The sequence below is a fragment of the Netta rufina genome (assembly GCF_964035555.1).
Source record: "Netta rufina genome assembly, chromosome: 1".
Classification (NCBI taxonomy): domain Eukaryota; kingdom Metazoa; phylum Chordata; class Aves; order Anseriformes; family Anatidae; genus Netta; species Netta rufina.
The window spans coordinates 118,227,880-118,244,075 of NC_140123.1; the positions used below are offsets into that span (position 1 = coordinate 118,227,880).

The window sequence follows — 16,196 nt, forward strand, 5'->3', positions numbered from 1 at the left end:
AAGATCTGGTTGCCAATTTCATTTCTGATTTGTATGTGATGAAATTAAATACTCTATATAAATATAATTTTCTCTTCCCAAATTTGGAGTAGTTTTACTTGCTTAACAGGCACGATGTATGCAAAGAAAAACAAACACAAAATGGCAAGATAAGGTGATTCTTTCCATTCCTCTTTCTAAGTACTGTCTTGCTTAGTCTGTGGTTTCATCAGGAGTCTATGGTCACTGGTCCCCTGTGGTCAGGGACTGTCTGTAGATTGGGACTCTACTGCTCCTTCCAAAGGAGTACAGGAATAACATAATTTTTTTGCTTTCTTTGCCTTTCACCAACATTAAATTGTTAGTGCTCAGCACATCAGCACATTGCCATCTCAAGTGGTATCAGTTTATGGCAGGGACACAAAATGTAGTATCATTTTATTCTAAGTTCTAGTCTTTTTTTGACAACTTCGTGTTGCAGTGCCAGGCCCCTAAAGAATGAAGAGGAGTGAAAAATGTTATAAAAATTGTGGACATTGTATAGAAGACTAGGGAACTGCTGGAGGGCCAGTTCAGAAAGGACCTTTATTCTCCAAACAGTGGTTAAAGGAAAAAAAAAAAAAAAAAAAAAAAGGTCCTTTCTGAACTGGCCCTCCAGCACCACTGACCTGTCTCATATTCACATAGCACCCAGCCCTTTAAACTGCTAAACGCCATCAGTTCCCATTAATAGGATTTTTCAGGCTAGAGTCCTTGTAACTTACCAGCTCCTCATCAGCTGTGGAAATTCAACTCCTGTGGTTTCATCAAGAGGAAGCTTGAGGAATTATTTGCTGGCAGGATGTTAGCTCCTGACAAGCCTGGCAACAGTAGTTGTTCTGCTTTTGTGTTTGTCTTCCAAAACGGCATGGGATTATGTGGTTAAGGGAGTTTGCAGTGTCACTGCATTAGTTTTTCAACCAGCAAATGTAGTGCTTAAGTGTTCAAAGATTAGTTTCCTTGGGAACAGACAGCAAAAGATGTAAAACACAAAAATAATTTTGATAAGCACATGCTGTATTATCTTGGTAATAAAATTTCTATTGCCTTTTTAGATGGCCTGTGCTTGAACTCCACAAAATATATGATTCTGGATTGGAACTGGAGAGATCAGAAACTAAGGAGAATGATGGATATCCCTGAGGTATCGTATAAGCACCTGTGTATATTATATTCTCTGTACTCAGTACTTTTGATTCTAGTGCCTAGATCTTGGTTGGTAAGGATTTATTTCTGTAAAGATAACTTTAGAGGTCTAGAAACACAAAGAAGTCAACATTTTACTTGAAAGTCTGCACTCTCGGGTCTCAATATTACATCTTGCGGAAGTTTTTGTTGTTGCTGTTGTTGCAGGTCACAGCTGTGCTGTGAATTTCTCTTGTTTATGCTGGGTAGTTGTTCTGCCTGTTCCTGGAAATGTCTCTTAGTAAGAGGACTTTGTGCAAAAGTTTCCTCAAAAACTAAGTACAGCTTTGGAGAGGCATTTATTGGTCTGTGTCTGAGAGTAAGATAACTTCTTGTGAGTAAATCTACAGGCAGTTCCCCTATATTTGGAAAAAGGGAGGGTACAAACTATGTAGAGCCATCCATCATCTGTAGACTCCTTTTAATATAGTTCCTCATGCTTTTCAATTCTATAAGCGAGCCTTCACATTAATTGCTGTGACATGTTTACCGTATGCTGTGGGGAATCAGCTGGTACCTAGCCAGCAGAGTGAAAGAGGCGGATTCCACTAGTCGTCCTTGCTAGGAAGCTGCCATGCTCCTGCACAATGCTTCCATTTTCCTGCACATTTAGAGCAGGCTAATATGCATAATCACAAGGGAAATAGGACTTTCTTACATATAGATATGAAGCTTCACAAGTGAAAGAAATTGTCGGTCATTATTCCATCTTTGCACCTGCATGTATATTTGAATGTGCTGCATTTTACAGTCCTGCATACACAAAAATGCAAGTATCCAATAATCCTGGATACAGTGCCCTGCAAAAACATACATTGCAGAAATGAAGTAGCAAAAAGAACACTTTGTTTATTGAGTCAAGGAGGCTCCCTCTTGTGGTGAATACCTAAGCCTCTTTTGTACATCACTTGCGCTTAACGTGAAAGCTTTTCAAAGACCGGAGAACCTGAATCCATAGGCATGTTAGCACAAAACAGTAGTGCAACGTGTGCTGGTTGCAGTGCAACAGATTTTTGTAAACCAGATCAAGTAAGTAAACACACAGTAGAATATAGGTGATCCACCTAAAAAAAAAAAAATTACGTTGTTAATAATTGATTTGGGGCTATTGCGAACCTGGACAGTCCTTTTCAGCTCACTGGATGTAGTATTACAGCATTTCAGCATGTCTGCCTAGGAATAGAAGCCAAGATTGTGACTCTGGCTCTATTTTATTAAGGAAAAATAGCTGTCAACATCAAAATTAGAGAAGCCAATGCTCATGCTTATTTCAAGTTAAAACCAAAGAAGTAAGAATATTGCACCTTCATATATAGTGTTAGTCTAAGGATAGATCTCTATATATGATTACAGAATAGTAAACATGGGATTACAGAAAAGTCTTCAAACCTGCACTTGGTCCAGGTAATAAACTATACAGAAAGGCTTTTGACATGTTGAGCTATGTAAGTGCAGCTATTGCAGCTATTTATCCTGCTGCAGACAGGCAGTAGATTCCTGAAAGTTATTTGTAAGGAATGTCAGTAATAAAAGATACCCAGATAATGCTTTTGAGGTAAAGCACCTTAGGACTGTAGAAGGCCATCGGGATGTTTAGCAATTTGCAGACTTGAAATACAGAATACAGTCTTAGGGAGCTAAGGACCTTATTCTCCTATTTGTACAAAAATTGTCAAATGCATTCTAATAAGAGTCATGTGTTTTCTCAGAGAAGAGAGAGATTATAGTACCAACAGCATGATGGTTGGCAGTTTGATGTACTAATTTTTTTCATTCCACTCTAGATGTGGAGGTAAAATAGTGCCTTTAGAATTGGATAGGAGGCCTAATGACACATTTCCACTGCAAACCTCACTTTGACACTAATTTATTTGCATGTTTAAGGTGCTTCATTGCTAAATTGCATTGTAAATATACTAGTCTGTATAATTAAATATGCAGAAAGCATGAACAGCTGGAAGAACATGTACCTCTTGTCCACTCAAGGAAAAATCCATAGCTTTCTTTTAAAGGTGCAAACTCCTTGCTGTTCCTGTGCTCATCTCATATTCCGTGGAGAATTATGTACATAATGGCACATTCTGAAATATATATGTATTTAAAAAGACATGAATACTTCCACATAACAGTCTTCTATGCCATCATAGTCATACAGTGCATGGCACTCTGATCCAGTGCTCTTTCAGTTGCCTCAACATCTCATTCATTAATGCTGCTGGATTTTTTTTTTCTTTGTTCCTTTGTCTCTCATTTCATTTATCGTATAAGGGGATTAGAAGGAAGTGAAAAGAAACCTCACAAAGAAACCAAATGTAGAGTGAATGAGTTTATCAGACTGTTTTGGTGAGCTTGAGTTACACTGAAGTGTAGAGGTTTAAATAAAAATTGACTGTATACTTCCCAATCTGACCAAAGGACAAGTTTCCCACTTCGAAAACTTTCTGTATAGAGGTTGATGACAACACAGAGCTTTCTCAACTCTTCAAGTTACTTGTAAGATTTGAATATATATATATTTTTTAAACGTTTTGCTAAACATTATTTTCTTCCATTTACAAATAAGCATTGAGCAAATTTCAGGTTTCATTAAAGCAGAAGGGTTTGTAAGAAATAGAGAGTAGTTAGGCTTTCTGACATCATACATTCCTGTGCACAAAAGGATATAAACCTGAGAGAAACCTCAGAAGAAAAGTTATTCGTAAGTGGGAAGAAGGAACCATAAGAAAAGTCTGGACTTACCACGATAGCAGAGAATCTTGTGTTCCTGCTGAAGTGTGTCATTAATATTTACCCTCACATGCATTTGACTTATCTTTAGATAAGCAATAAGGTACAACCATGTCAGTTATAAACAAAAGTACTTTTGCATACAGCTCATGTATACCTGACCTTCCTGCTCACTTTCATTCAGATGTCTCAGCCTCAGGCAACACTGTGGCTGTTACAGTGCAGTCCTTCCCTTGGACTCGTTGATACTGGCTGATACTCTGGAAAGTCCTATAAAAATTTTGCAGCCCAGGGTAGATCTCTTGCTGCAGCATACTTTATCAACTCTGTATGAATTACAACCTAATCTGTAGCTGTGTTAGATGGGACTGCGGGAGTCATGGTATTTAGCCAAAGAATTATCAGTGACCTTTGATGCTTTCTTTGTTTTTTGTTTTCTTCAGATAAAGAAAGAAACAATTGACCTACTGGAGATGAGTATTATAAAGCTATGCAGAGAAGGGTCTGTGAAGCTGGGACTCTTTTAATGGCTTTACCTACAAGGATGTCGTTTACAGCTGCTTTTTACTTCTGTCTGCAACTGGCAAGTGATTAACAGTGATTGCATTAGGAATATTAACTTTTCTGAGGTCAAACAATACGGAAAGATTGCATGGTGTAACTTTTTCTGATGTTCCTTTTCTTTTAATAATAAAAACAGAAGTTTTATTTGTGATTTTAGTATTACTTATTGCCCAAGCAATGTGATACTGAAATTAGTTTGCCTTCACCTGCAAAATTTACTATTATATGTCACTTTTAAGACTTGGAAGATGAGCAAACTTAGGTGTGAAAGCCTTTGTATGTGTCAGTTATCTCCTTCTGCTGTCCCAAAGGAAACCTTTACTTCTCTCACTGGAGTGGTAAGCTAGTTCTTGCTTTAGAGGATCTTTGAAAATGTTGTATGAATGTCAGTAATTTGTCAAAAAAATATTTTTCTCCCATCTGATCTACAGCTGGCCAAATGCTATTTTATGTTATAACATGATACATTATGTTTAAACTTTCAGTATATTAAATTGAGACTTTATTGTGGTTAAACCATTGAAATGTGTGAAGAATGTTCTACTGTTTTTCCAGTTAAAAGGAGATTATCTCTCACTGGGTAATACTTTTATCATTATGAAAAGTAGGGAATGGGTACACCTTTTTCATAGAAAGGCAAGATGAATAGATGTGGACTGATGGTCAACATCTTGGAAGGTCATATATCCAAATCAGGTTGTTTTAGAATTAATTGTCCTATTGTGATAAAAAACACACAGCATTTTTACAACTTTAAATTGTATCTAGACCAATACCAATGAATGCAGCAGTAGGTTAAGGAAATTGGTTTTCCAAACCAATATTGTCTGTCTACTACTCTCAGCCCCTCCAGTCCTTCCCAGTGGTATCCAATGCAACTGGAGTAGATCTTTCCTTTTATCCAATGCTTGTTAGCTGGTCAGCAAGTGAAGGGTGAAGAAATAATAAATCTGAGATTACACAGAAATTCCAGTAGAGTTGGCAGTATCCTTACAAAAGAATAAGACATAAATACAACCTAATTTCCTGAACTGTGGGGCAGGAAAAGGCATATATTTAAGCTTTTTCAGGCAGCATTATCTGGACATACTGACCGAAGTACACAAACATCTGATTGGTACAAGCTGATCATGGTGATCCAGACACGAATGTAGAAAAAGAGGAAGAGAGAGATCTAGTTAATAAGTAATTCCTGGCTATAATGCAAGTCTGAACAAACAGCACAGTTTCCCAGCAGTGAAGACAGTATCTCAGCTTAGACGCCCTCCAGCACAAGTATATTATTCCTTCCTCTCACTAAGAAGAATATGAAAAACAAGAAGAGTTTTGCTCCACAAGAAGCAGAAGCACGTCCTTCCAGATGTCCAGATAACAGTGCATTCAAACAACAGAGGCTACCGGCGTGGAAGCCCCAGCTTACCATTGCGACTGTGCTCTCCACCTTCTTTCTCACGGGAGCGTTTTGCCTTTCTGTGGGAATCTGCCTCATACTGTCAGCAAACAGCGTCAAAGAAATCCAGGTTTGTTTAGAGTGGGGTGTTAGGTGTTCTATTAAGAAAAAATCAGTCTATGTTTGGGAGAAAAGAGCTTTGAGTTTGTGCTTCTGGATAAAGAATATAGCAATGGCTTCATGCCTTGGACACGTCAAGCAGCCAGTATTTCTGTGAAAATCCTCAGATATTTGGTCACCAATGAAAGCCAAGTACTGGGTGGTTAACTGAGAAGTAATATCCAAAATATGTGTGGGAACTCCCACCACTGGGTGGTAATATCTGAAATGGTGTTATTATTTTCTTGTTTTTTTAAGGGAAAATAAACTGACCCCTTTAAATAGTGTTTGGCACTAGAAGATAAATATTTGCTGGGGCAAAATCTTAAAATGCAGGAGCCCTGATGTTTAAATGCTGTTTCCTGGAAGCAAAATTGGTTAAACCTGCTGCAGTTAATGGACTGCTGGTTGGAGCTGACTCTCAGCACTACATCCAGGCTGTTCACAGAGGGCGGGCCATAATTCCCATGGGAGTTTGTCAAGCATTACTTGGTCAGCCAGGCCAAGCTGCAGAAGTGCTCATCACTCAGCACTCCTTTGCCAAGGAGCAAATGTGGAGGTTCTGCAACAGTCATCAGAATGCTCTAAAGCAGCTTTAAACTAGGGATGAAATTTTTGAATGTTCCATTGAGGCCAAGTCCTAATTCTCTATATCTCTGTCAATTTTAACAATGTCTTTGGCAATCCCAAATCACTTAGGAGAGAACTGCTCTGGGAGGTCTTGTAGCTAAAACACTTATCTTTTCCTGCTTTCATGTCCTTTATTGTAATCTCCCTGCTTGTTCACTTCTCTGACAGATTAATTATTCAGACAAATGCTCAGATTGTTCAAAACTTCGTGAAAATTCTTCTAATTGGGATATTGAATGCCTCTGTTCTATTGATTTCACACTGAAGGAAGATATGCTGGTAAGTGGATATGAGAAACCAACTCGAGTGGCTTAGCACCTCTTGTTGGTTATGCCCCTGCATGATAAAATATGCTAATTTTGCTCTGTAGAGCTCATGACTGAATTTTCTTTTTGCTTTTTATAAACATGAAATACTCAGAATTTTACACTTTTACATTTGCTATTGATTTTGGCATGTGTTAAAAATGCTCAGATCAGGCTGTCTCTGCCCTGGGACGGGAGATCTCTAAGGAGGAAGTAGGGATGGAGGAAATGGTGTTTGACTGTGGAGATTACTTCTCTTTTCGAGTCCATAGCAAACCCTTGATCTTGCCTGAGGTTAGGTGTTACTGCAATGTTAAGCTCTCAAATAACAAAGAAATCTGAAGCTCTGACCACTTGTCACAAGTCAACCATTGCAGTTCTTTTTTCAGGACTTGTGCTGTTAATACCTAAGGTCCTTGAAACAATTCAAGTCTAACAGTGTCAATCTCCAGTTTCATTTGGAAGAAGTATCTTTCATTTTCTGTCCCAAACTGCTGGTTATGTTGCTGAGGCTGTTAGAATACCCCATATTCTGCCACAGATGTCTTACACTTAGAACTGCATAAATGATCCCTTAAAATTACGACAGTATTTATATTATAAAGTCACTTTATGGTTCTTCAGTATCAAAGAGACTCTGTGAGTGCTCTGTGAGTAATGGTTTAGATACAGTCATGTTTGAGATGAGAAGTTTGATTAACTGAATAAAGTTTTTTTAATAGGTTACTAAACCTCTTTGTTGCTTATATTTGCCTGCTTAGTATTCTCATTTTAATTACAGGACTAAATTTTCCAAGGGACTCAGATAATTGAGGAGAGGGAGCCTTAGTTTTCAAAAAAAAAATCTGCAGGAATTAAGACTGGTGGCTGCTTTTTTGTTTGGGCATCTTCCTTTTACAGAAAATGGGTGTCTGTCTCCATGAAATTATTCATACTCGTTGCTGGTTCATGGCCAGTCATTACCAGCTTGAGTAAAATAACAATCATGCATTTTCATTTTAGATTTCATTTAGGGTTTTAAAGAATGTTTAATTTTGTGCCAAAATACAAAAACTTTCAGTTGGGGTAAAGGACAGGTTTTAGCCAGTGTCTGCTAAAGTAAGAATGTAGTTAACAACACGTAAGTATGAATTGAATTCTCTATTTCCCCCCCCCTTTTTTTTTTTAGTAAGTAACATGATTTCTCTTGTCTGCATGAGCTTACCTTATTGAAGGGATTTATCCTTGAATTCTAGGGTGATGTTTTTATGTACTATGGCCTGCAAAACTTCTATCAAAACCACCGTCGATACGTGATATCAAGAAGTGATGCACAGTTGTTGGGTCGAGAAGTAAATGTAAGTTTTTTCTTTATATTATGAGATCAGTATTTTCACCAGGTGCATCTTTGACCACACAGACAGCTAACTAAGTATATATTCCAAGGTGTTTTGAGATGGCTGTAGGGAATAAGAAGGTACAGATTTTCAGTGCTTAGCCTCTGCTTTTGTGATTGGTAGGGCAATTATGTGTTATAAGTTAATAACAGAGGAAGGTTGAGTGCATAAATAGAAGATGTCAGGCCAATGTTGCAGTTCCCAAACCTGCACTGTATAGGGCTAATATTAAGAATACACTGTCTTTTAATTTACAAAAAAAAAAAAAAAAAAGAAATAAAATTTTAAAAATAAATTTACAGAAAGTGTTTCCTTCTAGTGTTTTTAGTTGTCTTAACCAGAACTCTTTTAATTTGTGTTTTTATTTTAAGCTTAGGAAATTAAGGTGTTCCAAGTCTTTCATTTTGACATCTGGCTTTGGAAGTGGACAAGGAGTAGGGAATGGTACATGGTGAAATAGATGATCATGTAGCATTAGGAAATACATAACTTCGATGTTTGAATAGGAGGCTACTCAGCATCACTCACAGCAATGCATGCATAAAGCAGTTGGACACTGCGATCACTACATTAATGTTTTTTTTAACTTGCATATCTATAAATAAAAAGTGGGGTTTTTAGCTTAAAAATAACATTTGTTAACATATATACAGTTCTTGCACAGTCCTGTCAGTAGATAAGGTGATTGTCCCATAATAACCTGTTGTTATAAAATGTTTCTTGTAACTCTCCAGACACGTTCCCCATATAACTGCTTCTCCAGGTGTCCAGGCAGCAGCTTTTGGCTTTTGTGCCAATCACTACACAGCTGATCAGAGCTGTTTGAAAATGTTCCTGTGCTAAGACTTAGAGTTTGTAGTGAATGGGGATAGGTGAGAGGGTGACAAATTCAAAGGTGGGTTTTTGTTTTTCATGCTGTGCTTTCATGCATCAAGATTTGGCCACATTGAAGTAATGTGGCTAAATATATCTGCTGCTCTACATTCCTGAAGCAATGCAGATCAAAAATAAAAACAAAGAAAAATAAGATATGCCAGGGTAAGTCAGGGCTGCACACTGGAACATACTAAGTTGTAGCTATGTTACAACCGCAGATCACCAAATGAGTTTTGTAGTCTAGAGTTTGCAAGGCTGCAACAGAACTTGGTGAAGGCCTAAAGTTTGTATATTGAGATACAGCGTGTGTTCCTCAACTACAAACCTATTCATTTGGATGTCTCTTTAATGTGACCAAAAGGTACTAGAGACTTATTCAGTGGCTTTTCAGAAGAAGTTGTGAGAGGAGGACATTAACACCAGCAAACCGAAACAAAACCCTACAGGTTCTTTGCCTGATTGTTCTGTGACCTTGAATGCAGGTTCAGCAGAGCTACTGTGCGCCCTTCACCACATACAAAAATGGAACACCAATGGCTCCGTGTGGTGCTATTGCCAACAGCATGTTCAATGGTAAGTACCCTCCATGTCCATCGTACTAATTTCCACTTGAAACTATGATTTGTTACCTTAATCCAGCTTAGTCCTGGTATTGCAAGATCTCTGTCCTTCTCCCACAAAAGGATTTGTCTGGCATCGCTGCTGTGGTGAATATGGAGTTCTTCAGTAACTTTCCGCTCATCTTCAAACTGAGGAAGATTTTTTATTCCTCAGTGTGATTCTGCAACAGGACTCAGGAATTGAGTCTTGGTGAAACAGGGAACAATGATATACATATTAGATTTAGTGTATTTTCTTGCTAAAAAATCCATTCTGGTACAATAATCACAGAATCAAGGATTCTGTGAAATAATGGGAGAACTCAAATTCTACCCTCCCACAGTGGTGTGCTTAAAAAGAGAAAACAAGTTCTTGACACTGGTTTGGACCTTTGGATCTATGTGTTTGCATTTTGTTCTTTGAATGCTGGAAGCATCCATAGTCTTACGTGAATTGATTTGATCCGGGGTTTGATCTTCTGTATGGCTACCTGGAGGACATAATCTGCCTCTCAGTACATGAAGGCTAAAATCTAGAAGAGGGCTCCTAGCCATGAACGTTGGCAGATTTCAGAATTGATTTCTTTGGAAGGAAAGAAGAAAAGAACTTCTAGAGGTTTTGTTCCCCTACCTCCTCCTTTTTCTTCCCCTCTCGCTCCTTTTTAACCTGTTTCACCCAGCAGTTTTTGGCAATGCAGTAGTGATATTTAAAGTAACTGAGCCACCCCCACCACAGGGCTTGTGAAGGGCAGCTGCAATAACTTCTAGACCCATTTGGTTTTCACCTGTGCACATACCTGCTCCTCTGGAAATCTGATCTACTGGACTGGGCTGAGAGCTAGGCCAGCAGAGCTACCTCCATGCAGCCTGTGCTGTTCTGGAGCCCTCGCTAGCAGGACAGAATTCTCCTGCAGAAAATTAGGGATAAAAAATGCTGAAGGTAAATGTTCAAGCGTCTGCATCAGTCCTTAGTGCAAAGTGTGATGAAATGTTCCAGTTGCTGGTGATGTGGGGGAAGCTGGTGAAGTCTGAATGCTCACTCATTCTGGTTGCTCATTTCTATCCCTTTGCTGTGAAAGAGGGTGCTTCTGACAGTTTAGCTGTTTGTCTGCTAATAATGGAGCAGTTAAGCAGACAGAGCTCAGAGAATTGCAACTCCTGTTAGTAAACCACTGATAGGTAGATGGAGAATGTAGTGGAGCACACAATGATCATTTACGCAAGAAGAGTGTATCTGACTGGCTTTAATGAGCCAAGTGAACATAGTTTTAGTAATAGGATTTTTTAAAAGTATGTTTTCATCCATGTTCATGTCATTGTGTTCATCGTGTTTCCTAAAATGCAGCCCCTCCCCATCTATAAAAAAGCCATCACATTGGCTGCCTAGGTGTTTACATAGATGTTAATGAAACCTGAAATATTTTTGCCTTATGTTAAACTAATCCAAGTAGGATAATATAATGAAAAAGAAAAGTGTTTTTTGCCCAGGATAACAATGCCCAGGATGACAAGGGTAAGCACAATTTTAACTGAATATTTTCTGATTAAAGTAATGTTTGTGGCCAAGTTCGTTAACAAGGCCTCTAATTAGCATAAAACTATAGCAATATTTTCTCCAAAGAATCATTAATTCCCTTGACTGTGCTTTCACTTCTACTGTTTGCTGAAAACAAGTTATATATAACAAAACAATCAGTTTAGGACAACTGGTAAAGAAACTCCAGGGAGAGATAGCTAGGAGTGTAACTTCTGTAGCAATCTAGAGAGATCCAGAAAGAATTTGTGAAGAAGTTAGTCATAGAGTTGATGGACACAAGATAGTCACGCATATTTCTACACAGAGACTTGGTCAGATTGTTTGTAGGAGTATGCTCAGTCTTTAAAACTCCAGAAGTTCTAAGGCTCTGGCAGCTTAGTTCTACTTATGGAGTAAACAATACTCCATACACCACCATGATAAAATCTTTCTAAGGATTTTTTTTCTATTCACTTGAAAGGTGCGTGTTAGTTTTGCTAGTCATGTTAGATGTTAGAATGACGGTCTTTTACTCATACGCATTGCCTCTGGTATTCCCTACAGATACTATTGATCTTTTTTACAATTTTAACTCATCTGTTATTCAAGTACCACTGCTGAAGACTGGAAACAGTTGGTGGACAGATAAAAATGTGAAATTTCGCAATCCACAATCACACAATCTCTCTTCTGCATTTGCAGGTAAGAATGATTCTACTGGCATTCCTTATTTTTCAGGGGCTTTCCTCCCTGTGTGCAGAGCTTTCCCATTCTGAAAAGGGAAACGTCTTTGGGAAAAATACCTGGAAGAAGAAGTAGCTTTAAAAAGTGAATGAGAGTAGAAGACAGATTTAGCCAAAATATTGTTTGCATTTTACTACTGACCACAGAAATTGAGAGAAAGTGATTTTGTAAGAAAGTAGCCTGCATCAACACTCTTGTGCATTTTTTCTTGCAACATTTAATCTGTCCAGAAAAAGCAAGGATGCAGTCTCTGTATTTTCTGTTGAAAATAACTAGAAAGGAGAATTACGTATTACATATTCCATTTCTCCTTCTTCATACCTTTTCAGATTCTTAGGCAATTGTGAGCCAAGTGAGACTGCCATCTTCAGTAGTTAGAAAAACAGTTAACTGTTTTTCAGTAGAAAACAGTTGTTTTCTAGGTCTGTTTCCTCATTAGGATTGATCCATATTGAAGTGGGACTAAAAGCACTGTATTTTGGATCAGGGCATTGCTGCGCTGGATGCAATATGCAAGAAACTTTTCCCTGCCTCAGAATTAATTATCCAAGTAGTTTTCATATGATAGATTCTAAATATCGTAGGCTGTGCCATTAAAGTGCAAAAAAGTGCCTTTCTGGTTGTACAGGAATAAACTAATGTATAAAAATGAAGGTGAAGTCCTGATTAGAGAGGGTACATTCCTTGCTGAAGAGATGAGAAGCCAGAAGAAACAGTATCAGTATATTTTGTTTCTGCAATTCACTTTGTTTTTCCTATCCTTGTGGCTTCTAATGAATACTGTTAATCTCTGTTCATTTGTGTTTGAGGTGAATGGAGAACCAAGCATGTGGAGTGTTACCAAACATATATAATTTTGCAATAACAGACAGAGTCTTGCATTTCTTCCATCTCTTGTATTCTGTGTTGTTCATGAGTAGGCCCAGAAATTAGTAAACCGACCCCTGTTTATACTGACAGTGTCTTCCCTGTTTTTTTTTCTTTTTCACCAGGGACAGCAAGACCTCCTTACTGGCAGAAACCAGTATATTTGTTAGATGAGGAAAATGAGAGGAACAATGGTTATATAAATGATGACTTCATTATCTGGATGCGAGTGTCAGCCTTTGCTACATTCAAAAATCTTTACCGTCGTATCAGCCGGGAAAGACATTTTGCTGATGGCCTCCCAGCAGGGAATTACACATTCCATATCTCCTATAGTATCCTTTCATATTATCCAAGACAATCCTTAACTGTTAAATGGTTGCAATGAGATGGAAGGGGATGGGATTTATGTAGTAAAATGGCAAGGAAAAAACAAACAAAAAAGAAAAAAAAAAAAAAAAACAAGCAAAACACCCCAAACCAAGTCACCATGAAGAGACCTAGCTGTTGTAAGGGTGACAAGATGCTGCAGGTAGATTGTCTCTAGCAGGCGGAGTTAAGACATGTTACTCAAATGGCAGCAAAGACTTGGATTTGACTTCTGCAAGGCAGAACATAGCAGTCCTAGGTTTTACATGAGGGGTAAAACTGATGGATGGGAACCTGAAGAGACAGCTGAAGATGTTGATTTAGCTGAAATATTTAATTTTGGCCTCCTCAGATGCCTAGACACCCTTACTGGGGTGCACGAAATGCCAGAGGTATCCCTGCTATTGCAAGCTGTACGGGATGCCTGTGTCAGCAGAGCCCTCTGGCAGATTTGAGCCATGGGCTGATGGGAATTTTTGTGCTGGTGAAAATGCAATCTCACAATGAACAGTGTGAACTTTGCTGACTAAAGCTCTTATTTTGTCAGCAGGAGCTACATCAAGATGGCTATAAATTTTTACCCACTCAGCTAATACAGCTGTGATTTTAAATGTTGTAGCACAGTTGTGTTCTGAAAGGCTCTATGTAGAGAGAGAAAAGGTAAAAACCGAAAATATTCTGGGTAGATAATGTTATTAAATAAAAGTGAGCACTTTTCATCAGTAAGAATATGTAGAGTATCATCACAGTAAGCTTCCCCAAAAGGCTCCTTTTCAAGTAAGTTTCTTCTTCTGCTTAAAAATACTATGGGTCTTACCAAGTTAGTTCAGTAGCAGTTACAAAAGTATGAATCTGAAATTTATAATAAAAAAATCCCAGTATTTCCAGAATTACATGGAGACTATCTAAAATAACTGAAAGCTACTACTGTTTTGTTTTGTGGGTTTTGTTGGCCATGAATAGCAGAGACTTCACAGGTCATTTAAAGAAATTTTTACAGTAATTACAGATCTCTAGCTTCTTTACGCATTGGAAAGGATTTTGAGCACTACATTTTCTCCAGCTGGGGATAGGTAAACTTTATGAGTGAAACCTTAACATCCTTGTCAGATTTCCCAGTAACCAAATTCAAGGGGAAGAAGTACGTGATTCTTTCAACCATGGTATGGAGCGGAGGAAGTAACCCATTCCTGGGAATTGCTTATGTGGTTTGTGGCGCAGCAGCAACCCTGACAGGTTTTATCATAACTGCCATCCACTTAAAGCTCAGAAAAAAGAAAACATACTTTCAGAAGTAATAAGGTTTCCTGGATTTATAAACAATGGCAAAGGTTTGCTGTGAATGAACAGGCAGCACAGGCCTTTCATTCTTTCCCCTAAGCTCTAGATCGGTTTCAGTAACAGGTTTGGTGAATGTAAACAAACTGAGGGGCAGTGCCCTTCTGTCATCCAACACCAAACTTATATGAGGCTGCATTATTATTAATGCATGTGTGCTCCTACATTTGTTTCCTAGGAAACTGGTAGTGAACTGACTTTCAAACAGGAGATACTGTCGTAGTTTAAAATTCAATGGCAGAGAAACTGTATGGTACTAATTTTTTGGCCAGAACTCTGGGTCCATTTTCATTTCTTAGCCTTTGATTGATACAATATTTCTAATGGCTTAATTGGAGCTTGGATTGGTAAAAAAAGTGAGATCTTGCTCCAACAGAAAGCTTGAGCAGGTAGAACTTGATGGTAAAGTCTGTTTGTTGGTTGTATCTGTGGGCTGAATGGCTTGGCTAAGGTTTTATACAGCTTTTTTTCCAGCTATCCTGAAAAAGCAGATAGTTTATTTGCATATTAGTGCGGTATATTCATCACAGTTTAATACTTGATTCATAATTGAATACAGGCCATTTTTAGGAGTATGGAGTGTGTTTAAACCCTCTTGGTTGGTTTTATCTGGGTACCAAGACTAGCTTGCAGAGCTAGACAGAGGGCGTTACAATTTAACAGAAAGTTTAATTAAAAGCTCCTTCAATGCTAACGTTTTAGCAGAAACATCTAGATAATGTAATCATTAAGCCACAGACCCAAACCTATCTAACTCACCCTTCTGTGCAGAGGTGCACACTGACTCTCTAAGTGACATGAAATGCCTGTTCCCCATTCAAGTTCTCATTTCTGTGGTGCAGAGACTCGTAGTAAACATAAAACATCAGAAAATCTGACAACTTTATTTTCAGAAAATTATTGTTGCAGCCAATTAATAGACTGTATCAATTTTCATGTTTCATATTTGAAACACCTAGAAGCAGTTTCCAGTCTCTTGCAAAATGTAGGAACAACACTGAAGAATTTGGACCAAGTATACTATGGCATGTATGAATCTTTAAAAATAATTTCTCTGTTTCAGAAGTGGAAATGGAATAAAACGCATGTAATGAATTTCTTTGATAAGTATTCTGTGTGCCTCACTCCCCCCCCCAAAAAAAAAAAAAAAAAACACTAAAAGAAGAAAGAAAACACATACTAGAGCAAGAGAAGGCAATGTGGCATAGGGAAGCTGTGTGACACTGTCAAGTCTGCCTTTAAAAACGTATCAGGTACTTAGGATCTTACGACCTTTGACAGATGGCCTCTGATGAATCTATTTGCAGCCACAGAAGGTACTGTTTCCTTTAATCTGTGCTTCATAATTGAGTCATGAGCAGTGGAAAGTGATGCTGCTCAAGTTCATAGCCTGGCCTGTTGGTACAAGTTTGCTCCATCAATGTGTTGTATTGACATTCTGGGCTAATGCATGTGTCTGCTTCCGCTCTTCCTGGTCAGAGCCAGTCACCTCCATCAGCAAACTGGAAACAGGGTTCCAGTATTTCAAACCAT

General features: G+C 38.2%; 2 protein-coding genes across 2 annotated transcripts in view; both read left to right on the plus strand.

Moving 5' to 3' along the window:
* Positions 1–4,638, plus strand: part of CMSS1 (cms1 ribosomal small subunit homolog) — a 232,741-nt gene extending 228,103 nt beyond the window's left edge. The window contains exons 9-10 of the mRNA XM_084294486.1: positions 1,074–1,162; positions 4,374–4,638. Of these exons, the coding sequence (XP_084150612.1) occupies positions 1,074–1,162; positions 4,374–4,457 (173 nt within the window). The 3' untranslated portion in view covers positions 4,458–4,638. The remainder of the gene's footprint in view (positions 1–1,073; positions 1,163–4,373) is intronic.
* Positions 4,639–5,801: 1,163 nt separating this feature from the next.
* On the plus strand, positions 5,802–14,623 carry LOC311206593 (cell cycle control protein 50C-like; the record flags this gene model as incomplete). Its single annotated transcript, XM_084282035.1, has 7 exons — positions 5,802–6,014; positions 6,842–6,952; positions 8,214–8,315; positions 9,713–9,803; positions 11,910–12,047; positions 13,082–13,291; positions 14,436–14,623. The coding sequence occupies 7 exons, from the start codon at positions 5,802–5,804 to the stop codon at positions 14,621–14,623; spliced, it is 1,053 nt and encodes a 350-aa protein (XP_084138161.1).
* Between the last annotated feature and the right edge of the window lie 1,573 nt (positions 14,624–16,196).